The sequence below is a fragment of the Calypte anna genome, chromosome 10, assembly GCF_003957555.1.
Source record: "Calypte anna isolate BGI_N300 chromosome 10, bCalAnn1_v1.p, whole genome shotgun sequence".
In the NCBI taxonomy this organism is placed as follows: domain Eukaryota; kingdom Metazoa; phylum Chordata; class Aves; order Apodiformes; family Trochilidae; genus Calypte; species Calypte anna.
The window spans coordinates 385,597-410,696 of NC_044256.1; the positions used below are offsets into that span (position 1 = coordinate 385,597).

The window sequence follows — 25,100 nt, forward strand, 5'->3', positions numbered from 1 at the left end:
CTTCTCCCGGTACCAGCGGGATGTGCCTGCTCGGGCTGGAGCCAGGACGGTGGGTTCCTCTCTGGGTAGTGGGAGGTGGGGTTGAAGGTTATCGTCGTTACTCGGTGGTAAACAATGCCGAGTCAGGGAGGCACAGTGGCCAAGTTGAGCCAAATAGATTATGCTAGCAGAACTGCGAAGCTTTGCATCAGGCTCTGAATTGGAGCCAGCAGCTGGAGCCTGTCCAGGACTAAAGTGTTTTTGGGTTTTGTGGGTGGAGGGAGGCGGGGACAGGAGAGCTGGGTAGCACTAAAACTAACTGTCTGCTCTGTCGCTGCTGCTGCTGTCGTCGTTGCTGGGGGGATTGCTGCCTCCAGCCTGCCGGAGCCGGGTGCCGAGCCCGGCTTTTGTGCTGCCCACCTTCCTCCATTTACTGGAGCTGCGGCTCTCTTCTCCTACCTGCTGCCTTGTCTTTTGGGGGAAATCTTTACCCTTTCTTCTTACCTTTATTTTGTAAGAGCTGATGCAGTTCTCTTGCATGGCTGAGTGACGTCACTGTCAGCACAGTAAGCATCAGCAGCCTGGTCACATGCTGACCCAGTCAGTAATGCAGACGGGATAGGAAGGTGGAGGGGCTGAGGGGGGTGGGGGGCTGGTTTCTGGACATATGGTAGCCCTCCCTTTTGGGGTGCCACTGCTAGTTGCAGAAGCTGTGGCTTCAGAGCGGCACGAGACCTGGCTTGGGTCTTAACGCTTCAGAAAACTCCTTCTTTAAAAAGAAAAAAAAACCAAAGCAGCCCTGAACTCTCAAGCTTGTGTTTGTTCTCAATCTGAGCAGACTTCCAGGACTCTGAAGAAGCAGTGGCAAGCAGGATGCTTTTCCCCACGTCCACGCAAGAGTCTTCCCGTGGACTCCCAGACACCAACGATTTGTGCCTTGGCCTGCAGTCCCTCAACCTGACAGGGTGGGACAGACCCTGGAGCACCCAGGACTCTGACGCTGCAGCACAAACCAGCACACAGTCCGGTGAGTCTGCTGACACACAGCAACAGTTGTTGGGTTCTTTTTATTTTGTGGCCATTTTAAAGTGAACGTGGAGCAATTTGCTTGTGTAACGGGGGTGCTGGCGGTTGCTGGAAGGGGCATCTTGGCCCATTAGTGCTTGTGTGATGTGGTGGTTGAGCTGGGGAGGCTATGGCTGGCTGTGCCACAGCCCCCTCTGCTCTGCTGCCAGTTCACTGCAGACAGAAAGTGCCCGAGCTTCTGTTTTGCTCAGTGCTGTAATGCTGCCGGAGGAATAACCTCGAGTTGAGAAGAAATCCTCTCCCTGCCTTGGAAGGGAGTGGGTTGGGGGTGTGGTGTCAGGAGGCTGAACTTTGCTCTGGAAGCTGGAGAAAATCCCTGGTGGCAGGTGGCTTTGCAGGCGGGGTTGCTCCTGCCTGCAGAGGGGACCCCCTGCCTGAAGTCCAGGTAGCCCAGCCTGCCCCAGCCCTCCCTGCCCAACTCTGCCCGTGGGGTGTGGTAGGCGCAGCCGGCACCCAACCGACAACTTCATCCAGCAGCTCACAGGCTGGCTGGGAGACTCGGAGGGATCCTTCTCCACTCCCACGTTCAACTAGAAATAGCAAGTGCTTCTGGCAGTGGGCTGGAGGAGATGCAGTGGAATGGCTTCTTGCTTTTAACTCTTTTGGTCCAGCACATACCTATGTGATGGGCAGGGTGTGGGCTCGCTGCCGCGTGCTGCTGGCTTGTGTGCCCTTCCCCCTCGATCCTCTCCAGTCAGGGTTTGCTGCTGGGATTGAATAGGGAGCCTTTGAGGTGCTGGGTGCTTCCCCTGGAGTGATGAGGAGCTCGGTTAACTCTTCCAGAGGCAACAGCTTTCTCTGTAAAATCACAAGAGGAGAAAGGGGTTCTGTGTGCACAAACTTAATCCATCTCCTGGACCCGATTGACAAGGCAGGGGGGCAAATCAGAGGGAAGAGTTTGTTTTTCCCAGCCTTTGCAGGCTGTAAAAACCAGCTTCACAAATAGTGTGTTCGTTCAAGTAGCAGTCCATGGAAAGATCTAGTGCTTTGGCAGAGTTTGTACAAGTTCAGCCTGGTTGCTACAGAAACTCATCCCTTTATAGCAGCATGCTGCTGCTTTGTTAAAAGGGTAGTGCATCTCTGTGCAGACTTGGGTGACACAGGAGGCCCCAGGCATGAAGTTGGTGCTGACGGGATTGTAGATGGCTTCTGGGGTGGCGGGGGCAATGTGATTTACCCATGTAAGTGTTTGGTGTGGGCAAAGGGGTGCTGTCAAACCGCATCTTGTGTCCAGGAGATACTGCCCTTGAGATATGGAGGCCTCTTAGGACACAGCCTTGAATGTTGCTGTATGGATTAGGTATGGGAATCACTTGCGGGGTAGTGGAGTTTGAAACAGCTTTATCAGTACAGCTTCCAGGAGTTGCTGCATCTAGTTCCTGCAGGACTTGGCGTTGCAGGCTTGGGGGGACCCCTAGCACAGGCACTTAGGGTCTACTTGCAGCCAGGCTGCAGTAGTTTTATTAAGCCTTGCTCTGCTCCTGCACGTGGTCCTGTGGGCTTCCCCTAATGAGCCAGGGGGATACCACATGCTCAGCATCTGTCCTTCTCTCCTTGCCAAGCTGAAACCTTGAAGGAGGAGGAGGGAGAAATGAAAGTTACTCGTTGTGCAGTGGGCTGGACAGGTGCCTCTGAGCTGTGTATGTGGGGCCCCTTATTGTTGTGAACAGCCTAGGAGAGCCTGAGCCTGTGTTACAGGGTCTTTAACTGCGCTTAAAGAGCATGCAGTGTCCACGCTGGAGGGTTCTGCTGCTGCTCACAGCCACGACACCCAGGGCTGGGTGCACAGTGGTGCTGCAGAACGAGGGCTGTCGCACACCCAGGCGGCCGCTCTGTGCGGATGTCCCAGCCCCACCTCATCCTCTGTGGCTGTCTCCAGTGCTCGGTTGGCCAGCTTCCTGCCAGACTGTCTTGGCAGAGGCGTGGACATCTCTGCAGCGCTCTGGCAGGCTGGGAGCAGGGCTGGCACCAGTCTCTGTCAGGCTGTGCACCTCATGGGATGGGCAGCGGGACTGCTGGGGGGGCAGCTCACTGGCAAGGGTTGGAGGGGCTTTGCTTTCAGGAGGGAGTTTGATGGGGAAATGATGGGAAGATGCTCCAGTGACCTCCCCATTGGCAGAGGCTGCTGCCAGTGTCGGGTGCCCCTGCTGACTACAGCACATGGTGCCAGGGCTCCTGCCTGCTGCAGTGGCACAGGAAGGGTGATCTTGCTCTGGGCTCAGGTGATCTGCCCCCAGTGTTTGTTTATGACAACTTGTGGTTATAGCTGCTGGAAGAGGGTACTCAGTACTGTCTGGAGAGGCTGAGTCCTCTCTCCTGCTGGTGCCCTTGGTAGGTGAAGAGGGCATGGCTGTGGTGTCAGACCAGCCCAAATGCAGCTTCCAGAGCAGAGCCTCTGGCCTGCAGAGGCTGTGTACAGGGCACAGGGCTGTGTTGCTGGGGTTATTGTGGTCTGGAGACCCCATTCTCCTTCTTGGTCCCACCTTTCTTCCCCAGGTGAGTGGCAACTGGGCCAGGAGTGCTTCTGGGCCTGAGCTGCTGTTCCTCCACCGCTCTGAGCTGCGGGCTGGTGTGTGCTGGCCAGAGCAGTGGAGGGCTGGGATGTGTGCACTACTGTTGTACTGTCTCAGCCTGCCTGTGCCTCCCAACCCTGTGCGGGGTCTCACCTTGCTTTCTTCAATGAGGGCCTTGGAGTGGCAACATGGAGGTCCTTGGGAGGAAGGACTCAGGAGCACTTCTGAAAGGCTGTGAAATATTCTCTAGCTGGCAGAGGGGTTGTCCTCTTCCTGAAAGCTCTGTGGATCCGAGGACCTGGCAGATGCTGATGATTCCAGTGGCCTTGCTGAGCTGTGATGGAAAGCGAGTATGTGGAGAGGGTGCTCCTGAGGCCTGGGAGGCTGCAGCCAGTCCAGCCCCAAGGGCTGGAGGCTCCAGCAGGGTGTCCTGCAAGCAGATGAGGCTGCACCATCCTGGGCTGTCTTCAGGGGTTGGGGAGGAATGGCGCTGCCAAGCGGAACTGTTGTGCTGCTGGCACCCAAGTGTTTGGAAGGTTCCAGCAGTGACTCAGCTGTGCAGACCCACAGGGAGGTGGCCGGGAGGGTGGAAATGCAAAAAAAACACACCAACCAAACACCAACAATCAGGCTAAAAATATTGCTGATGTGGTCTGCAGTGCCTTGTGCTGGAGTGCTGATGAGCTGGGACCTCCTCTCCTGTCCCTTGCCAGCACAGAGTGCTCAGCCTGGGAAGGACCTTTGGCTGCAAACCCTTCTGGTGTCACCTTGTGCTCAGGGTGGTGACATGGCGCAGCCTGGTGCAGTGGGATCAGGTGCCTGTTGGGGTTGTTCTGGAGGAGGGTGGAGGGCAGAGGAGCTGCTTTGTGTGCTCCCATCCTGCCTACGTCCCCCTATCCAAAGGGCTGATGAGCCCCTCGCACCCACGTTTGTATGGAGGTTTCCTTCTGGGCCCGGTGTGGTCGCACACTGGGGATGTGTGCTTGGCCCAGAAGCGTCCCCGATGCGCTGCCTGTCTCTGAAGCTGTGTCTGGAGAGAGTCTCTCTGGGAGGCAGCAGCTGCTGCAGGCTTTAGGTGCCTGTGTTCAGTGGCTGTAGGGTTGAACTGCTGTCTCATAGCAGAGAAGGCATTGCAAGCCCACTGCATCTGCCAGGGTGGAAGATCTTCAGAAATCTGCTCTGTGGCCTGAGGGAGGGACTTTTGCAGGAAACTGGCCCTTGAACCCTTCCAGTCCTGATATCTCTAGCTGTATTTCTTGAGGTAGCATTTGCCCTGCTTTTAAGTAGCCTTGTAGTAAGCAGATGCTTGTGTAAGGCCTTTGAGCTCATTGCTCTGCAGAGGCAGGAAGGGGTTAAGAGGCAGTGAGATGGGACTGCCCTTGATGGTATCCTTTACCTTCACTGCCATACTCCTCAAGGAGCACAAGCAAATGGGGTCTCGATCCAATTTTTGCCTAAACAACGTGTGACAGCTGTCCAGAAGTGGATCCTTGTGTGGATTTTGGGTCTCCCTGGCTGGTTTTCAGCCTGTGTGCCAGCTGCTAGGTCTAGCTGGTGTGTCCTGCCCTACATCAGGAGGCTGAGGCTTGCCCTATGTGGGACAGGCAGACTTGCCTGCTGGGAAATCATCCTAAAACCAGTCTGTTAACACTCAAGTTTGCGGTGCTAACCTGGAAGGATGCTTTCAGGAGGATCAGCTCCTCTTCCAGAGAAGACATCTGCTTCTCTAGGTGAGCCCAGCCTGAGCAGGCGAACTCATCCTGATGGTGCTGGATGGACCACCTTGCTGTGTCTGCCTCTGCTCAGCATGTGACCCTAAAGCTGCTTGTGGAGCAGCAGTTTTGAGTTTTCCTTGGAATCTGCTCTTCATGCTGCACCTCCAGCCTGGTCCAGAGTGACTGTCTCATTCCCTAGCCTGCAAGGTTACTGATCCAGTCCCTGTGGTGCTGGGTAAATGGCCTCTGGTGGGGAAACTCTGCTGGATCTTTCCAGCCCTTGGTTCTCCTGGTTTGCAGTGCACAGCAGCTTCTTTCTGCAGTAAGCTTGAACACGCTGATAATCTAGTTGCTTAAAGTCTGCTAGACTAGAGCTGCAGGCAGTCTGTTGTGTGTTGCCTGGCAGATAGCTGAGGCCTCTGTGGTGAGTACGAATCACTCTGAAGTCTCTAAGGCAGAACCCTATCTGTGAAGGATGAAAGAAAAGTCCTGTTGCACAGATGGAAGCACGGTTGTCATGGACTCACAGCCTTTCTTCTTGATAACGGCAGCAGGGACTCATCAGCAGCTCCCCCTGGGTGGACTGTATTCAGGAAGTCCTTAAAAATGATGTGTATGGTGGCAGGAACCTGAGAAGCCCCCAAGTAAGCACAGCTGATCAGTTTGGTGTGGTGGCTGTTAATGATTACAGCATGGAGAGCCCAGGCCTTCCCTGGAGCTGTTGGTTTGAGCTGCAGAGCTTGAGGTGTACAACCTGGAGGGGCAGAGGATTTGGGTGAGGGAAGTCCCTGGGATCTCTGGCTGCTTAATGTGCTGCTGAGCTGCAGTGTGGTGCTGAGTGCCTGCTCAATGGTGGTCTCCCTTGTGCCCCTCTCTCTGTCCAGATCTCTCCCTGCCCTTTTATCTTCTGGGTTTTGGATAAATGGCTTCAAAAGATAGCTGCTGCCTAAGTGTGCCCTGTAGCTGCATCAGCTCTGACCCTCAACTCCAGCATGTTTGTGCTTGGCTGCATGGAAATCCTTCTCTTGATGGCAGAGGAAGGCTTTGGAGGCTTGTTATGATAGGGAAGAGCTACCCAGTGTCTGGATAACTGGGTTATTACATGCAACCAGTGTGTCCAAGAAAGATTCTTTGTGATCTGTCGTGGGGGAAAGCATCAGGAGGGTGCACTTCACCCTGAATGAGACTCAACATCATGAGAGCTCACCTGCAGCCTCACTCAAATTTAAGCCCAAATCTGCCTAGAAAGCTCACTAAAAGATTCCTTCATAGTGCTGATGGTTTGACTGTGCTGGAGCAAGGAGGCAAAACCACCTCGTGCTGTCCTCAAACTAGCATCCGATTCAGGCAAACGGGTAACCAAAGGCTTGGTGGAGGTAGATCCTGAATTCCTGTCTTCTCAGTGTTCTTTATTATCTTGAAACGAAGATAGGCTTTCCCAGCAGCTGAGTGTGATGCCCTGGTCCTTCTGCCTACTGCTCAAGGCTTGGTCATGGAAGCAGGAGCATGGTGCTGGTGCCATCTGTGGAGGGTTAGTTTCTAATGCTATTTTAATAGAGCAAAGCTGGGAGCTGGCCTGGCTTGGACAGTCTCCTGTGGGGAGGTACTACTTCAGAAGTAGCTGAGGTTGGCCTTACTTTCAGTAAGATGGCTTGCGCCATGCCATCTTAGCTCCTGCAGGGCTGTTCTGAGGATGTGCCTGGTGCAGATGCTTAGTGGGCACCTAGTGGTTCTTTGAGCATGTTCCAGTGAGGGCTGCTCATGCTCCGTGGGCCGATTTCTCATGCTGGCCAGAGCCAACCATACTGGGGAGTAGAAAGCAAGGAGCACTTAAGAGCTGCAGACTGCCTGTGTGGCAGCAGCACTTGATCCTTAACAGAATAAAATAGGTATTAAACAATTACCACAACTGAGTTTGCAATCAGTTTCTGATGGAAGTTGCTCTTAGCCCACCCCTTCAAGCTTCTATGTGAGCAGCTTCTCATAAGCAGCTTTATTTTTGTTTGAGCTGATGCTGAAAAATAAAAGATGCAAATAAATGAGTAACTGGAACAGAATCCTGACCAGCATCTCTGCTTGATTCCAGCAGGCACTGAAGTCGGTCAGGGCAGCCTCCAGTCTTGGGCTGGATGGGGCTTGTCATGGGAGCAGGTACACACCATCAAAAACCCTCCCTTCGGCTCTTGTCAGGGAAGGATGTTTTATTGTGGCCTCAGGAGCAGCTTTTGCTGCTGCCTGGAGGTGCTCTCTGGAGGTGACAGTGGATGGGTTTGGGTGCAAGGAAGGCACAGGTTTATCAAACATCTAATTGTGCTCAGAGCTGTTGGAGGTGCAATGACAAAAATACCCAGGCAGTGACAGATCTGCACCCCTCAGATGTGCTGATCACTGCTCCACTGCCTGCCAGTTCTGGGGTGTATAGAAGGAGCTCACAGCTTGCCTAGAAGCTTTTTGACTCAAATTGTAGTCTGTAGCTTGTGCCTCCTGGCTGGCTCCTGAAGTGAGCCTTAACAAGCACGTTCCCTTACAAGGAGAGTGAGCTCCTGTTCAGTGCTTCTGAGCTGCCCTGGGCAACTGGTAGCTTAGTGGTTCTTTCCTGTTATGATTGCTATTGGAGTAGCAGCAGGGTGACTCAGGGGTATGCAAGCTCTGGCCTGGGATAAGATTCATCCCCAAATTGTGCCAGTCAAGTGAGATGGGTTGGTAGGTTTTCCTCCAACCTATGCAGTGAATGAAATGCTTGCTGGGCAGGCTCTGTCTGCCATATCTTCATCAGCAGCATTATGGTCGCCTTCTGTACGAGGCTGCGGATGGGTTTTTGGCTCAGTGCCTTCGTTGCAAACTCCCCAGCATGTGCAGGTCTGAGTGTTTCCACTTGGAGCTGGATTGGGAACTGCTTAGGCCTCTTCTGCACTTCTTTTGGAGCTGCTCTCCCAGCTGCCTCTAGCAGAAAGGAGGAATGATGCCTATTCCTCCCCTTCCTCAACTCTGGGACAGTCCCAGAGCTCAGCATCTGCTCCTGCCTTAGCCTGGAGCTTGTCCCTGGTGTTGCCCTGTGCCTGGACACATCTTTTTGCTCTCATAACCAGGCTGTAGGGTGGTTCTGTAAGATAACCTGTTGTGGCAGTGACACGAGTAGCAAGGCCAGCGAGCCAGCAGAGAGTTGTTTGGCTTGTTGATACAGTAGGAGTGCCTCTAGCTGACTATTTGTGAGGTGACTGCATGTGGGACTGATGTAAGAGGACCTCCTGGACCCTCTGCAGCACCTTTGACAGGCTCTCTTTTTTAGGGTGGCAGGGTAAATCATGTTGGAAGGGACATCATGAGGTTATCTTGTCCTGCTGAATGTTGCTTGGGAGGGTGGCAAAAGTAGCATAGCCCAAGGGTGTTGTAGAACCCCAGTCTTGGGCTCCCTCTGTGTTCTTGGAACCAAGGTGCATTTAAACAGGCACCTTCTCTGATCTGGCTCTGAAATTATCTGCTCCCAAGAAATGCTGTGGTCCTTAAGCTGCCACCCCACAGATGCTGTGTGGTGCCACTGTGGGGCTGATTTAATGCCCTGGGGTGCAGGCTGAGGGCAGGGCACCTCCAGCCAGTGCCGCAGTTTCCATCTCGGCACCTTGGATCCATGTCTCTGGGCTTGCTTGCTTGCATGGCCCCCCAAGGCACTGGCAAAACAGCTGAATCACAGGTGATGTCTGTGCTAGTGCCAGCTCAGAGGCTGCTCTCAGGCACAGCAGCAGCTGCCACCTGCCTTAGATGGCCACAGAGAAATGCCCAGCTTCCCTCCTTGCCTCTATGGCTGGTTTTCTCTCCAGGAACGCAGAGAGAAGGTGAAGCAAACCCCAAAGGCTGTACCCAAGGCATGCGGCCATCTGGAAAGTAACTGGGAACCTGCAGGCACCACTGGTGATACTGGGTGCATCACTCTGGCTTTCTGCCAGCTGAATGCCCTGTGTGCCATTTCCCAGACAGGATTGTTGTTTAGCGGTAAAGCTTGTCCAGGTGTCTTTTGTTGTTCTTTTTTTTGTTGTTGTTGCTTTGCCTTTACTGCAGCCACCCCAAAAAGGGGCATGGCTACCATCCTGGTCCCTCTCTGAAGAGCTCCAAAGGTGGAGTTCTTCTCCCAAAGGTGGTATCCTGACGGGCTTGACACCCCACACACTGGTGGAGCTGAGCAGTGCAAATGTGACAGCCTCCTCCTTGTTAGCACGTAAAGTCACACGTGCTGCAGAGCTGGCACCCTGGATGTGGCAGCGGATAACTGAGAGGAGTTTGGTACTTAAATATAGAAGTGTTTGTTATCATGGCTTGCAAAGACAAAGCTTGTTGTGCAGGATTTGACCTGAATATGTTGGCTTTTAAGTATCTCTGGGGCTGATACGTGTGAAAACCTACTGTATTTCAGTGTTCTGATCTTTCTAAAGGCAAACAGATTTGTGGCAGTCTGCTTGATGAGCACAATTACCTGCCCACCTCTAATCCTGAGCAGTGTTGTAACTGTCCTTACTGATTTTAATTTACCTTGGGCATTGTTTTTGGTTTGTGTTTGGTTTGTTTTTTTTTCCCTTCCTGGGAACACAGTAGTAAATTCCCTGCCTGGAGAAGCAGCCAGGCTTGTTGTCAAGTGTCCCACTCTGGGCTCAGGAGGAGGACCTGTCCTCTCAAACACTAATGCAATGAGCTCCTCTGTGTTCCCAGTTCTGCTGCTGTTTCCATTTTTCAGAGCACGCTGGGGAAGTGACTTTGCCATGTTGGTGCCAGAACCAAGAATAGACCTCAGGTGTCCTGACTCTAATTCTGTGGTTCAGCTGTGGGATCATGCTGCCTTTTTTTATTCCCCCCACCCCCCTCTTAGCAAACCAGAAATAGCTGTCTGAATATCCTTGGTTCTTTGCCCCAAATGAAGAGTCTGTCAGGGCAGGGGTTCCTCTTTTGTAACTCAAACACAAAGGGCTGGGCTGCAGTTCTTATTTAGCCAGTGGCTTGGTCACATCTGCACTTCTGGGAGATGCTTTTCTTTACTGCTGGAAGCTGGTTCCAGGTACTGGAGACTTGTGATGCACAGCTCTGGAGAGGGTGTGTACATCTGACTCGAGGTGGCTTTTCTCTTAACAGCAGTGACTTCTTTCTCTACTGGAGTAATGGGAGTATCAGATCAGGAGGATTTGAGCTGGACAAGACCTGGAGGTATCCAGTGTGCTGCTTAGGTGAGCTCCAAGTGCAAAGATGGAGATCCCTTCCACCTTTCTGGGCCCTACCTTGTGGCTACTCAAGAGGAAAATTTGTGCCCCTTATCTTGCTGAAGCTTTTCCCTCTTTGGGCACACGTAAAGGTCTGACTGTTCCCTGTATGAGTAGAGGTGGGTAATCCAACATCTACTTTTCCTGCACTGAGCAAAACCTTTTCCTACTCTGTGTGCTTCAGCCCCACAGCTGTCACCACAGCTTCTGCTGGGCTTGGTTTGGTTGGTGTCCCCGTGCTGCTGGCATGCTGGCTCCTCGCAGGCAGTGTGAGGTCCTGTGGCTGCAGGCCTGAGGTGCTGAAACTTCACTTAGGATTAGTCTGGAGCATTGATCACCCCTTCCCCTGCAGGGAGCAGGTCATGTTGTAAGCAGCTTGCTGCTCCTGTGTGATGGAGGGGGAAAATTCACTCTGGCAGCCTGTCTGGCTGTGTCACTGCTGGAACTCTGGAGATGTTAAAGTCGCTGTAGGAGGTGGTTAAGGTGCCTGTTTGCCTTTCAGACATGCAAATGTTTCTGTTGCTGTGGAGTTGCTTGGTGTCTGTAGGAGGTGCTGCTTTTTTGGCTGACTAAAACATTCAGCCTGCTTCCACCCCACCAGGGCAGAGCCTGGCTGGGTGGTAAAAACTGCAGACGAGCTGTTTTTCTGGAACTGCAGCAGGCTATTGTTTAGGACATCAGCCTTTTTTTTTTTTTCTCTTTCTCTTTACAAGCTTATTTGACAAATGACAAAAGAAACTGCACTGTGTTCAGTCTCCAGGGCCTTGGTCACGCTGCTTCCCTCCTCCGCCACCCTGCCCCAAAATGCACGCAGGGCTCTGCGGCCTCTGGGCATGGCAGGTGTCTCCAAGAAGCATGGTGGCACTGAAACCTACCTCTTCTGCTCTGCTTCTTTTGGGAAGAGCTCTTCGATTCATCTCTTCACCCTGGCCTCTGCAAGATAAGGGCAGAAGGATAAACTTACACTGAAAGTAGTTGGTGGGCAAAAGGAAGATCTTGACAGTCTGCCATCCCTCTTGTGCTGAGTAATCTCTCAGCCAGCTTCTGGTGTCTCCTCTCAGAGACAGAGATGTCCCTTTGTCTAACCTTGCTGGTGGTGCCAGCCAGAAAACGTCACCCGCTGGAGGTCGGCATCGCAGACCTGCTTGTGCAAGACCTGGTCCCTTCTAAATAGTCTTTCTCTAGCCTTGTGGTGAGCTTTCAAAGGCTGAAATATGTATTCAGAGCATGACTTCAAAAAGAGCATGCGTGTGCTCCTCTGGTGGCACTGCCAAATGTAGTGCTGAGCTGCCCGTGTGTTTGGAATCCAGGAGCAAGACATGGCTGGTAATGTCAGAACCCAGGGCCTGGCATCCCATCCCCCTCAACAGGAGTTTGTGCTTGCACATGGCTGCATGTGCCTTCAGGCTGATGAGGAGGTTGTGGGATGTGTCGCCTTATGGCAAATGCTCTTTTCTTCCTCTCTGGGGGAGCTTCCACCAGGGTGGGGAAGGATCTTGAGCAGAGAGGCCTGGGCAGCTCTAAGGCAGGGGACTTTCTGCAGGACTGTTTCCAGATAACTTGACTAAATTCCATGCACCCAGGAGTGAAGAGCATCAGCACTGCTCTGCCATTGTGCCATTGGCTTGTTGTGCTGGCTGGTCTCCTGCTGACCTAAGCTGAGGCAGAAGTACTTGTTCAGAGGACAGCTTAATGGTGGCAGAGCTTTTTGTCAGCTCCAGCTGTCAGGAAGAAGTTCAGTGGATGCTCTGTGTGTAGTGCTTTTATCTTAAGGTCTTATTCAAGACATTAAAGTGTCATTTGTCATCAGCAGAGAGGTATGGTGGCTTAATTACCCAGAGCCCTTCCCTGGGCTTTTCACATCCGTGTCTTATAAAATGGGCTTGGTTAAAGGTACCAGGCAGGTCCAGTTCTCAAATAGCTGTGAATTATAATATGCAGGGAAGACAACTGTATGCTTCAAGGTCCTGAAATTTATAAATTGCAGGTCTACACGGCACATGGACCAATAAAAGCTGTTGTGTGTGGATGGTTGGGTTTTTGCTGTTGGGGCACCTTTCCCAAGGTTTGTGCTGTGAATTTCAGCTTGTGCTGATAAAGTGATCTGCTTGAGATGGGGTAAACTCACCTTAAAATGCTGTAGCCAAATGGTTGGTAAGCAGCTTTAAAAGATGTTTGGGGGGGTCTACAGGACATAGTTGCCCTGAGGAGTTGAAACTAATCACCCTATGAAACCACTGGTGGGGGCTTGGTGTAGCTGTGTACTTCCGCTAAGAAGCGGCTGGCTTGGGTGTGGTGGGTCCAAGGTGCTTGTGAGTGTTCCCCTTGGGATCTTAAGGGGCACCAGGATGATGCAGCATTGTCCTGAAGGCATTTACTAGGGAAAGCTCAGCTGAGGAGGAGTGGTTCATAAAATGTTTGCTCTCTAGAGAGCGACCTGAGCACTTGTGATCTGGAGGAGTGCCATGCTGGTAGTGAGACTGCTCCACAGAGCTCTTAAATCTGTCAGCATTTGGCTGATGTGCTCCAAGATGGAGCAAGCTGGCTCCAAATCCAGTCATTAAAGCTGCAGCAGTGAGTCAAAAGTCAGAGCTGAGTTGCTATTAAAAGCTGCTTTCTTGCTGTTCCCCACAAAGACGCCTTGGCATGTGCCCCCCTTGCAGCTCCGAGCGGAGGTGTGAAAAGTTCCAGAAGCTCTCTGCAAACCACTGTGCTCTGGACACCCGGGCTGCTGCGTGTGAGTGGGTGAATGGGGATGGCATGGAGCCTTCAGTGAGAAATTCCCCCAGAGATGGGAGAAAAACTTACTTCTTTGTGCTTAGGTAGTTTGGGTCGGTCAGCTGGTTGTTTTGGTTTTTTTCCTCTTAATCTGAGTAGTTACCTGATGTTTGCTGCTTTACTTGGAGATCTTGACATCAGAAATTGCTGATGAATTGTGTGTGTGTGCTGGAGATGTTTTTCCCTTCTGCCAACTGCCTGCCTGGGAGGGAAGCTGAGGCCAGCTGTGGTTTTATTGAGTGCCCCCTCTGACTTAAGGACATTTCTTTTACGTGGGCAGCCCTTGTCAGGAGAGGTTTCAGTGGGTAACCCTGCAGGCAGGGAGTTAGAGCAGGCTGCCTTTGCTTGGGGGGGGAGGGGAGGGAGGTGTGGGAAATAAGATCTGGTCTCCTGTGCTGATGTCTCCTAGGCTACCTGCAAGGCTGGCTTCAGGAACACAACCTGATCACTGGGCAAGTGTGACAGAAGTGCTGACTGGCTCATGGCTAGTCCTGTCCCTGTGAGCACAAAGTGGGCCCATCTGAACCCACAGGGGGAGTGGTGTGTGGTCTCCCACAAGCTTGGTGCAGGCTGTGGAGCTGGGAACTGAGCAGCACTGCCTGAGCAGACCTGCCAGAGCTTCTGGAGTGTGTGAAATCCATCTGTGCCAACAGTGGGATGTTGGTGCTCCTGGGACACCAGGTTAGGAGCTGGGTCATTTGTAGCCAGCAGGACTTTGCTTGGTTGGTAGGTGCTGAAACTCAGCTGCCCAAATGGTAGATCCCTTGAAAGACAATAATTCTGCTGTACTGGCCTTACTGGTTTTCTAGCTGCAGTGAGAGCTAAGCAGCCCTGGGAGCAAAGGTGTAAGCAGCAGCTGTAGTAAGCCAGCATGGCAGCAGAGATGAGGGTGAAACAAGGGGGCTGGAGCAGGTGGACCCTGGAACACCCTTAGGGGTGCCTGGCAAGCCCCTGAACCCTCGCTGAAGCATCCCAAATGGAGCTCTGGTCCTGCATCTCCACTAACCAGGAGATGATGTGCAGGACAGCATATGCTGGCAGCAATCCACGTGGCATGGGTTGTTCCAGGTCTCTGGGAAAGCTGCACATAGGAGGTCAGTGGAGGTCTGCTCACTGCTCCCCACGCTTGATGGCTGAGGAGGAGGAGGGTGTCAGCATTGGAGCGTTTATCGGCAGTGAGGTTTGGGCCAGGGGATCAGCTGCTTTGCTTTGACTCTTGTACTGTTTAGTGACTAATCAGATTTTTGAGCCTGTTTAACAAATTCAGCTGTCTCCCTTGAACAATACACTGGCTGTATTTTTAAACACATCACGTGGCTTCAGAGAAGTCGGCAAACCAGCGTAGTGCGGCTTGCCGGGGCTGGGAGATGCTCTGCCCTGCTCTGTGCTGTCACTAGGAAGGAGCAGTTCTCCTCCCCGGCTCCAGCTGCCTGCAGCACCTCTCCCTGGCTGCCCACCACTGCTCCTGCAGGGCTGCCTCCCCTCCTGCCAGGGTGCCCAGGGTAAGTACTGCCAGGCTAGCCCAGGATTTTGTGTGGCTGCAGGTTTGGGTGTCAGCACGGGTGCTGCTGCTGAGGAGAGCCAAGCAGATATTCTGAGGGCAGGAGGTCTTCCCAAGTGTGGTTGAAGAGGAGTTTGTGGTCCTGTGCTTATGCCAAACTGGGGCTGCACCTCTGCTGGGGGGAGCTGGCAGGGGTAAGGCTCTGCCAGTGCAGGAGGATGCTGTGAGTGCTGCTGAGGGCTCCTGCAGATCAGCTCTGCCTTGGGATGGGGCAGATGCTTTAAGTAAAGGACCCACCCGTACCTGTCTGGGGTTTCTGTATGTGGTTTTGGGTTTCTCCAGGGAGGGTGAGGCTGCAGATGCCAGCTCCTGGCAGGTGTGCTGCTGGGAAATGGGGTTTGGATGGGTGCATCCCAGCACCTTGCTTTAGGCAGGCTCAGCAGCTTTCTCTGTTGCTTGATTGGTACCAGTGCCAGACTGTGGTGTGCTTGAACACAATGGCATTTGTTACTTATCTGGTTTGGGCAGCATTTAGGATTATTAATCCTCTTCTGCACAAGAGCTACTTGAAAACCTGGGTTAAAAGCCTTTGTGGTCAGAGCTGGTTGAGATCAGGTGGGGCTGGAGGGTATCGACAGGATCCCGAACTTGCTTTGCTGAAAACTGAGAGCTTCAGGGCAAGCTGCCTTGTTTTGCAGCCTCTGAATAATTAAAACCATTTCTGAATGCTTTGCTTTCTGGTTTGGGGACATTGAGCTTGCTGAGACTTGCTCCTTTTGAATAGAGCTGCTGGGTGTCATGCCCCCGTAGGGTCCTGCCTGGCTCAGCCTGCCCTGTGTCCCCTCTCTTGGGTTGCAGCTGGTCCCACATCACTGACCCATGGAGCAGGACAGGACTTTGACCCCTGTGTGGCCTGCGTGGTGTGGTGGTGGGGGTGGCCCTGTTAGTAGGGAGGAATTTGCTCTCCTCCTTCCTCCTGGGTGGGAGGAAGAGCTGCTGCTCCTGGTGGTCATGTCCTGGGGACACTGCTCATGGCTGAGCCTCTCCCTTGTCCAGGCTGCTGGCTACCCACAGCCACATCCTCCTGGGGCCCATGTCTGCAGTGTCCCACCTCCCAGCCTGCTGGTGGGCCAGGAGCTGCTCTTCTCAGCCTGGCCATAGCATCTGCAGCAGACCCTGACCGTGGGCCCACTCTGTGCCTCCCTCATGGGTGGCTGTGCCCCTCAGCGGGGTCCCTGCCTGCTCCAGTGTAATGGGGGGGCTGTTGGCAGCACCTGTGTGAGGTCTGTAACCAGGGTGGGCAGGCTCTGGTTCCACTCCCAGATATAAAGAGGGGATCTTCTGGCTGATCTCGGCCTTGGGAGTTGAACCCACTCTCATGTTTGTCAGCCACACCAGGCTCTGCTGGCTCCAGCTGTGTCACAGGGCTGCAACTGATGGCAAAACATGCCATCAGCCTTTCTGGTGCTGTGCTGCCTATACCTGCCAGATGTCCTACCTCCTGGGCAAGCTGTCTGTGGGCTCACAGGAGCCCAGAACCCTCCTGGGCCTCTGCCACGAGAGATGCGTCATGCTGCAGCACTGACAGGCTCCTTCTCTGTTGCAGTTCTCAGCATGCTGAGTAACCCTCTTGGGAACGTCCTGGGGAAGCCCCCGCTGGGTTTCCTGCCTCTAGACCCCATTGGTTCCGACCTGTCAGAGAAGTTCTCCACACCGACACTGAGGAACTCCCGCCTGGACTCCCGGTCCCTCCTGGACTCCCGCTCCAGCAGCCCCTCGGACTCTGACACCAGCGGGTTCAGCTCTGGCTCTGACCACCTCTCAGACTTGATTGTAAGTTTGGGTCTTGCACCCACTCTCTGGTTCCTGGTGTCTTGCTGCAGTTTCAGGGAGCATTGGCAAGCTGTGAGGGGCTGCAAGCTACAGCCCTGCCTGCTCGGGAAGGGACTGGAGTGCTGGAGGAAGCTGTCATGCATACTCTGGCACACAAGGTTCTTCAGCAGCCCAGGTCTGGGACAAGGGCTGCTCACGCAGTCTTCCTTCAGCACAAATTAGTAGTATCTATTTTTTTTTTATTCTAAGTAACGTTTTGGCCTTTTGGCTTTGTGCGTGCAGCCCTGATAGGCTAAAGTAGCCCCTGAGGGGTCTGAGTGCTTGAGCTGGTGTGTGGCAGGAGGGTGTCTGTGCCCTGATCCCGGTAGGGAAGAGGTCGATCAGTTCAGCTGCCTCCAGCCTGGGCTTCTTGGGCACTCCTGTCCCTGCCTTTCATTGCCCTTCCCGTTTGTTGACTGCAGTTCTCCATCTCAGGGTTGTTTCTTCTGGAGCAAACTGGGTCTTGCCTGCTCCCATTCCCTAAAGCACAGCTAAATTTGGAAGCCAGTGAGTGAGGCGAGTGTCTGTCTTCCTGACCCAGTCTGTGCTGCTGGGTCTGCATCGTGGCGTGAGCAGCAGCTCTGGGTGCTAGCAGGACAGCCTGGGTCCAGCCAGTGCTGCTGCACGGCTCAGCCTCTGGACCTGAGGCCAGAACCAAGGCCCAGCTGCTCCTGGCTCTGCCCTGGTGCCACTGTGGCCTTGACCCTCACACTGGGGTGGGTGTGAAGGATGCAGTCAGCTTGAAGTGTAGTTGCTTCTCCTATGATCCAGCCTGGGGAGTTGGGCTTTGGGTGCCATGAGGGGCTGTGGTGGCCCAGGGCTTTCTGCCGGTCCTGTTGGTGAAGGTCAGGTCTTCCTGGCGTGGGTGGCTCTGCTGCAGCAGTTCCTGGCTGGATCTGCAGAGCGGCTGGCACCAAGAGTGGCACAGTGACTCGCATCCCTGCTGATTGATTGATCTGTGATTTTCCTCCTTCTACCCTGGGAGAAGCTGCGTCTGAAGCCAGCTGAGCTCCTACTTGGCCTGGGAGCTCCTCTGGAGGACCAGAACCAGGTGCTGCCTCCAAAGCTCATGAGTGCTGCCAGCAAACCCTGCCTTCTGTTCAGTGTGGGGTGGTTGGTGCTCCCCAGGGGTGGCAGCTGTCTTTGGGGCTGGGCAGCTGTTGGCTTTGTGGTCTGTGAGGTGCCTCTTTCCTAATGATACCCCCCTCTTGATAATTCAATATGGGTGCAGTGGAAAATGGCTGCAGGGGATGGCCTTTCCCAGGGAAACTGTGGTCCCACCAGGCTGCTGGAACAGGTGAGATGGCTGCTTTCTTGCTTCTGCCAGACCTGAGCGTCTGAGGAGATCAAGAGCAGCCCCTTTCTCCTGCTGTGAGTAAGGGCAAGGCTCCAGAGTGATGTGTGACCTCTAGGGTTACATGCTTCTGCTGGGAAGCTGGGTTTTAATGTGGACTTTCTCTTGCAGTCAAGCCTTCGCATCTCCCCACCTCTGTCCTTCCTGCCCCTCAGTGGGGTCTCAAGAGACCCCCTAAAGATGGGAGTGGGATCCCGCCTGGATCAAGATCAAGCTACCCTGGCTGCAGTTACTTCCTCCCCAGCCAGTGCATCAAAAAGATGGCCTGGAGCATCTGCATGGCCTTCCTGGGATCTCCTAGACTCTCCAGAAGACCCCTTCAGTATAGAAAGAGAAGCCAGGCTTCACAGGCAAGCAGCAGGTAAGTTGGATGGTGGGTCTTGGTGGGCTTCAGTGCTGATGGTGGTTCTGGGCTTCTAAGGAGGGCATTAGGTGGCCTCTGTGCAGGTTACATGGCTGGACATGAGTTTACAGCAGACTGAACCTTTCTCCATGCACAAGGGGGACCCCCTGACTGTGGGTCTACCTGCTGGCAGAAAACCAGGGAGAATGCAGGCAGCTGCTTGTTGCTGCTGTAGCTCAGCTGAACCTGTGGTTGTGTAGCATGAGGATTTGCTTGATGACCTGTGGAAAGTAAGTGGTCCCATAGTGAGTGTTGCTTATCCTTGTGTCCCAGCTGTGAATGAAGCCACCTGCACCTGGAGCGGGCAGCTGCCTCCCCGAAACTACAAGAACCCCGTCTACTCCTGCAAAGTGTTCCTGGGAGGAGTCCCGTGGGACATCACGGAAGGTGAGCAGCGGGAAGGTGGAGGATGGAGCTTATTTTAGGGTGGGACAGTGATGCTGACTTCTCTCCTTTTGTCTGTAGCTGGACTGATGAACACTTTCCGTGTGTTTGGCTCCCTGAGTGTGGAGTGGCCTGGTAAGGATGGCAAACACCCACGCTGCCCTCCCAAAGGTAATATGCCTAAAGGTAATAGCCACACGGTAGGGTTACTTTTTTCCCATGCTATGTTACAGCACGGATGCTGGGATGGTACTGCTGCATGCTGGTGACTGGATGGTTCAGAGCACCCTAGGGTAAATGTCCTGCTCTCACTTGGGTCAGCACCAGGCTTGCAGGGCACTGTCACTTCTAACCTGGCATCCCCGCTGTCCCTGGCAGGGCTGGGCAGGAGCCACGGGATCAGGGGAACCACTCTCTGGTGCTCCTGGAGCCCCACCTGGGGCTGTCCTGCTCTGGGTGACAGCTTCCAGTCCCCATTGCCAGCACGAGCACCCAGAGCATGTGCACCCCTGGTATTAAGCTCACAGGGTGAATCCCAAAGTGTGTCTGCAGCAAGCTGGGGGGGGGGGAGCTGAGCAGCCCCTGGGGCACAATCCTGTCGGGAGAAGCTGGGTTGATGTGTCTGCTAAGCAGTGATGAGTTCTGGGGTAAGGGAGTGATGAGTTGGTAGGCTCAGTGGTGCTGGTGACCTTCAGTCACCAGAGCCATGTAAGGTAGGGTGCAGAGCTGCTGGAAGTGATTTTAAAGCCCCAGATTTTTTATTTTGGGGTCAGCACATCCTAAATGCGAAGCAATGTCTGTCTGTTTTCCTGCAGAGCACCCGTGATGCCTGCTCATCACCTCTAGATGTGGCTGTGTGGGTGGGGGATGGTGTGCCCCCCCTGTGCTGGGCTGGGCTCTATGGATTCTGCTGGGGCAGGTGCTGCAGATATCAGCCCTCCTCTTGAAGTGGTTGGGGCTGCAGTGCTGATAATTTGGGTGGCATCTGAGAGTGGTTTTGAGGTTGTCTGCAAGTTGGGATGCTCTGTTTCTTCTCTGCTGTGCTTCTGACAGCTGTTTCTTTCCCCTTCCCTCCAAAGGATATGTCTACCTGGTGTTTGAGTCAGAGAAATCTGTGCGTGCTCTGCTCCAGGCATGCTCCCACGACCTGATGAACCCTGACGGGCTCAGTGAATACTACTTCAAGATGTCCAGCCGCAGGATGCGCTGCAAAGAGGTGAGCAGACCCAGGAGAGGAACCCTGGGGATCATGGCAGGGGGGTAGTGTGGAGATCCTTGGAGAGCAGGGGGTGTCCAGTGTTGCTCAGCTTCAGGGAGGCAGGACTGAAGCAGGACAGAAATCTGGCTGACTCTTGGCCATCTTGAATTGATGAGTTCCTGCAGCAGGGCTGGACACAGGTGAGGAGGGAAAGGTCATGTTGGTGTTTGTGGCCTTCACAAGAGCTTGTGTCAGGAATTACGACCTGCAGCTCCTGCTTCTGTGGCAGGTACTGACTGCTTGAAGCTGAGCAGTTTCGGTTACTTAGAAGGGAGCACAGGAACTGGAATTTCACAGTTTCCTGCTTTGTTCAACAAAGTTTTGCTGGTGGAGACACTCTGATCCCTTTGGTAGTTTCTTAGACCTTGTCTGCTCACATAGCCAGTAGCTTTCATAGTGATTGCAGGTGGGTAGTTGGGATCTGTAGCTTCAGCTGCTCCCCAGTGTGCCCTTGGTTGGCTGACTGCTCTGGAGGTGCTTTGGCTGCAGGGGGTCAGGCCAGTCTCCTGGTGAAGAGAGACCTTGGCCACAGATCAGGATTAACTGTGGGAGTCTGGAGTTAAGGGATTGCAGTTCAGTTCTTAGGCACAAACTCTTCGCACCCCAGACAGCTCTCTGGGTGTCTGGCTATTGGCAGTGCTTTTGTGCTTGGTAACTTAGCTCTGGCAGAAGCTTCTCCTCCTCACAGCCCCTAGATCAGCTGTTAAGCAGATGGAAGCTCTCGCTGGAGCTGGCAGCGGGTGGGTTGTTGCGTTGGTCTCCTCCAACAACAGGCTGTGTCTGACTGGGCTGTAAACATGGGTGCAGGCAGTCAGTAAAACCCACCCATGCATGGACTGTTTCCCGGCTATCAGCCCTGAGGGACCAGTTTGGCTGGAAGCAGAGCAGTGTGGCAGTTGCTTTTGTTCCCTTGAACCGGCTCTGTGGGCTCTCCCGAGGTGTCTGGAGCTCCGGAGCTGCAGTGCCCTGGACGCAGGACCTGAGCAGCAGTGACCACGGAGCGCCTGTCAGTTTGGGGTGAAATCTGCGCTTCTGTCAGTTGAGGGCGCTGTGGAGCAGCACATCCTGTGGCTCTGCAGGCCCTTGGCCAAGGGATGTGCTTCCTGATGGTTTCAGGTGCAGGTGATCCCCTGGGTGCTGGCAGACAGCAACTTTGTGCGCAGCCCGTCGCAGCGGCTCGACCCCAGCAAGACGGTGTTTGTGGGGGCTCTGCACGGCATGCTGAACGCAGAGGCCCTGGCAGCTGTCATGAACGACCTGTTTGGAGGGGTGGTCTATGCTGGCATTGACACGGACAAGCACAAGTATCCCATTGGTAAGTGGTGTTGCCCACAGTGTGCTCTGAGGAGGCTCCTTGCTTTAGTCCCTTGGAAGAAGAGACTGCCCAGGGGAGGGCTGGCAGTGCTGATGTGCCTAGGAACTGGAAGGTTCATTCTAGATCATTCCAGAGTAACTTGAGACTTTTATTATCTTGGCTTTGCTGTGAAGGTTTTCTGCCCTTGTTCAGTGCTGTTAATGTTCATTAGATAGGACTTCAACTGCTCTTGCATCAGAGATGGCCACAGGTCTTAACCTGGTTCCTGCTGGGCCGGTGTCAGCTGCTGGACAGCAGGGCTGTAGGCAGCTTGGTTCAACTGGAAAATGTGGGCAGCATCCTGTCTCCACTGTCCTGTCCAGATCCTATTCAGCGTGCTGAACCTTGAGTGTTGACATCCAGCTTTTCAGGCTCAGCCTGTAGCAAGTTGTGAGTCTCCTGCGTGTTGCCAGGCAGGTCTTGGTGCCCAAGACCTTGCTTTAGGCCTTTAGATATAGCTCTACCCCTGCAGAAGCTTTGAGGAGACAGTCCCAAGGGGTTGGGAATGGAAGTGTAAGACTTTCTGCAAATTCTTAGTTCCTGGGTGACCATGGATGAAGTCTTGCACACCCAAGTGGCACTGTCAGGTCCTAAAATATGACCTTAACCTACTGTGGCTTCACACAGAGCCTGTGTTGCTCTCTCTAGTGAGTGGGATCTCTGGCTCAGCAGCACAGTGGCACTTGCACCCAGGAAGGTGTTCCAGCTACACAAACTTGGTTTTGATAACTAAACTGTACCCTAATTTTGTTCTGCATCTGGGTAATAATTGTCTCTTGTGCTGAGATGCTGCCCCAGGCTTGCTTGGCTGCCAACCCTGGTGTGGCAGAGGGCTCCTGGAGAGCAGGCCACTGTGTGCCACCTGCCTCACACTAAACCATCTCTGGTAGAGGCATGTGGTGCAAGAAACTGGTGTCTGACCATAGTTAGGAGTGTCTCGTCCTGTTGGCAGGAAAAGCCATTGCCCAGGCAGCTTTTGAGGGTCCTGCTAGGAGGTGGAATTAACCCTCTTAGAAGGAGGAGCCCCCTGAGCACAGCTCCCTGTGCCCAGGGTAACTCCAAAGCAGATCCAGGCCCTCCAGTCTGCATGTTGACCCTACAGGAGAGGAGTGGGTGGGCTGTGGTAAGGCCTTGCATGGTGGCTCTTGGCGACCTGCTGGCAGCTAGAACTGTCTCATAGCAGCCACAGCTCCTCTCACACAGAACACAAACTCGTAGGTGAGCACAGAGTGTTTTCCTGGGGCTTAACAGAACTTGGCTGGAAGCAAATGGTGCAGGAGGGCTGCTGCCTGGCAAGGAAGCTGCAAAAGGCAAAGCTCTGGGATGAGGGGGAGGCTTAAAATAAAAGCTGCTGAGCTTTCTTGGCACCAGCTGATTTCAGACCCGGGCCTGAAGCCTGCTGCTGTGCCTGGGCAGAATCCTTCTGTCTGCTGCTGCCCCTAATCTCACATCCTACCCAGGCTGGAGGTGTCCCTGGAGAAGCATTCCTGCTCCCAGCTGCACGCTGTGCCTGGGGATGGAGTCAGGCAGGGCCACCAGGCCTTGGAGATGGGCTCCTGGCAGAAGCTGCTGCCTGGCTGGCAGGGGGGGCTGTGCCAAGGAGGGGGCTGTGTTGGCAGCAGCTCCCAGGCAGCCTTCCTGGTGCCTGCTGTGGGTGCTGAGTCACCAATCCCTGTGGTCCTGTCTTGTTCCAGGGTCTGGCCGTGTCACCTTCAACAACCAGCGCAGCTACCTGAAGGCAGTGACTGCTGCCTTTGTGGAGATCAAAACGACCAAGTTCACTAAAAAGGTGAGTGGAGCTGATGGGGCAGCCCTGGGGGTTGAATCTGCACCTGCTGGGTGAACCATGCAGCCTACCCTGTATCCCTGGGGAGGCCGAAGGGGGTGGTGAACTGCTCTGCCAGCTGCAGTGGGGTCGGTGATGGGCCTGCGGCACCCAGGGCAGAGGGTTCCTGGGGCTGAAGATGCCCCCCAGTACTACTTCATGCCCATGATCTGCTTCTTCCACAGGTTCAGATTGACCCGTACTTGGAGGACTCCATGTGCCAAGTCTGCAGCACCCAGCCCGGCCCATTCTTCTGTAGAGACCAGGTGAGGATTCCTTCTACACTCAGAGGGGTTCCTCTGCTAGGGAGTGGGTTCCTCGAGGAGGAGCTGGCTCTGCCATTGCAGCAGCCTTTGCTTTGGTGCCTGGGGATGTCTGCTGTCCCTGGCCAGCTGGGGAGGATAAAGTCTTCATGCAGGAGCCCCAGGTGGGCCCTTGTTTTGGAGAGGGATGCAGCTCTGCTCACGGGGAATCAAAAAAATCCCTGCTGCCCTGGGCCAGGGATGCTGGTGCTGTGCAGCCATGGTGAGCTGGAGGCCAATGTGCCATTGCCTTTCCATCCCTCCTGGGGCTGCCTAAAGTGGAGGGAGCTCTGGCTGACCTCTCTGCTTCCTGCAGAGTCCTGGTGGGCAGTGAGCTGTGGCAGGCTCTGCCCTGCTGGGAGAGGAGGCAGGGAGTGCTGGCAGAGCCTGGCTGCAGCCCCATCCCTACCCCCCCCCCCCCTCCATGAGGCTTCTTCCAGCCAGTGCCAGATCCTGGTTCTCCAAATCCTTTTCAAAAGGGTCGCAAAAAAGGGAACTTTGCCAGCACGGCCGGAGCTCCCTCCCTCTGCTTCCAAGCTCTGCTGTGCTGCCGTGAGCTGCACAGCCTGGGATGGGATGTGGGTTCTCTGGGCTGCTGCCCGTTTGCCTTTCCTGGGAATGCCAGGCGCATCCCCCCAAACTCTGACTCTTTGTCCCCCTCCCCCAGATCTGCTTCAAGTACTTCTGCCGCTCGTGCTGGCACTGGCAGCACTCCATGGAGGTCCTGCGTCACCACCGCCCGCTGATGCGCAACCAGAAGAACAGAGACTCCAGCTAAAGAGGCCGCCGAGGCTCGGGGCCGGCGCAGGAGGAGAAATCATTTTGTGATCAACCTGCCAAGTGGGGAGCGCGCTGAGCGTGGCTGCTGGTGCCCAGACCCGGGCTGGGAACGCGCTTCCTGAGGACTAACGGGGGTGGGGGAGGGGGGGGAAATCAAACAAACAAACAAAAAAAATCTTACATTCACGTTTGCACTTGCTGGTCTTTTTGTTTCTGCACTAATGCACAGTGAATTTTTGTCGGGTTTTGTTTGGGAGGTTTTGTTGTTCTTTTGTTTTTCTTTTGAGGGGGGGGTAGCGCCCCTCAGGCGATTCCGCAGTTCCCAGACTTTGGTTCCTATTTTGCTGACAAGAAGCAAAAAAAAAATATTATTATAGAGAAAAAAGATAAAAGGGCCATGTGTTGAGAAGGTGTTGATGCAGATGCCTTCACTGAGGTTTTTTTATTTATTAAAGGCGCTTTTTTACATTCCTTGCAATACTGATGGTGATCCTGCAGGTCTCATTGGCTCCATTGTTTTGCCGTTGCCATACAGTGCCTTTCCATTCATTTAACCCCCATCTGAACGGCATAAACTGAATGTTCAGCTGGCGTTTTTTACTGTAACAACAAGGAGACTTTGCTCTTCATTTAAACCAAATCATATTTCATATTTTACGCTCGAGGATTTTTACCAGTTCCTTTTTACACTCTTAAAACAGTTTTTAAGTCGTTTGAAATGAGAGATTTTTTTCTTTCCTGGCAGCTTTTAAC

General features: G+C 53.9%; 1 protein-coding gene across 2 annotated transcripts; it reads left to right on the plus strand.

Moving 5' to 3' along the window:
* CPEB1 (cytoplasmic polyadenylation element binding protein 1) lies at positions 1-24,433 on the plus strand. Of its 2 annotated transcripts, none has more exons than XM_030456938.1 (11): positions 1-49; positions 818-1,006; positions 16,422-16,648; positions 18,153-18,402; positions 18,718-18,831; positions 18,910-19,014; positions 19,908-20,044; positions 21,203-21,401; positions 23,135-23,229; positions 23,451-23,531; positions 24,235-24,433. In XM_030456938.1, the coding sequence occupies exons 2-11, from the start codon at positions 853-855 to the stop codon at positions 24,343-24,345; spliced, it is 1,473 nt and encodes a 490-aa protein (XP_030312798.1). In that variant the 5' UTR covers positions 1-49; positions 818-852; the 3' UTR covers positions 24,346-24,433. The 2 variants fall into 2 exon arrangements, with proteins under 2 accessions (XP_030312798.1, XP_030312799.1); XM_030456939.1 differs by having other exon boundaries at positions 18,910-18,999.
* The last annotated feature ends 667 nt before the right edge of the window (positions 24,434-25,100 follow it).

What these genes read in the sequence shown, in the direction of transcription:
- CPEB1 (XM_030456938.1), top strand. Translation starts at nt 853, where the DNA reads ATGCTTTTCCCCACGTCCACGCAAGAGTCTTCCCGTGGACTCCCAGAC. An exon ending in ACAAACCAGCACACAGTCCG is followed by an intron (nt 1,007 to 16,421) that starts GTGAGTCTGCTG and finishes TCTCTGTTGCAG; the next exon opens with TTCTCAGCATGCTGAGTAAC. An exon ending in ACCACCTCTCAGACTTGATT is followed by an intron (nt 16,649 to 18,152) that starts GTAAGTTTGGGT and finishes TTTCTCTTGCAG; the next exon opens with TCAAGCCTTCGCATCTCCCC.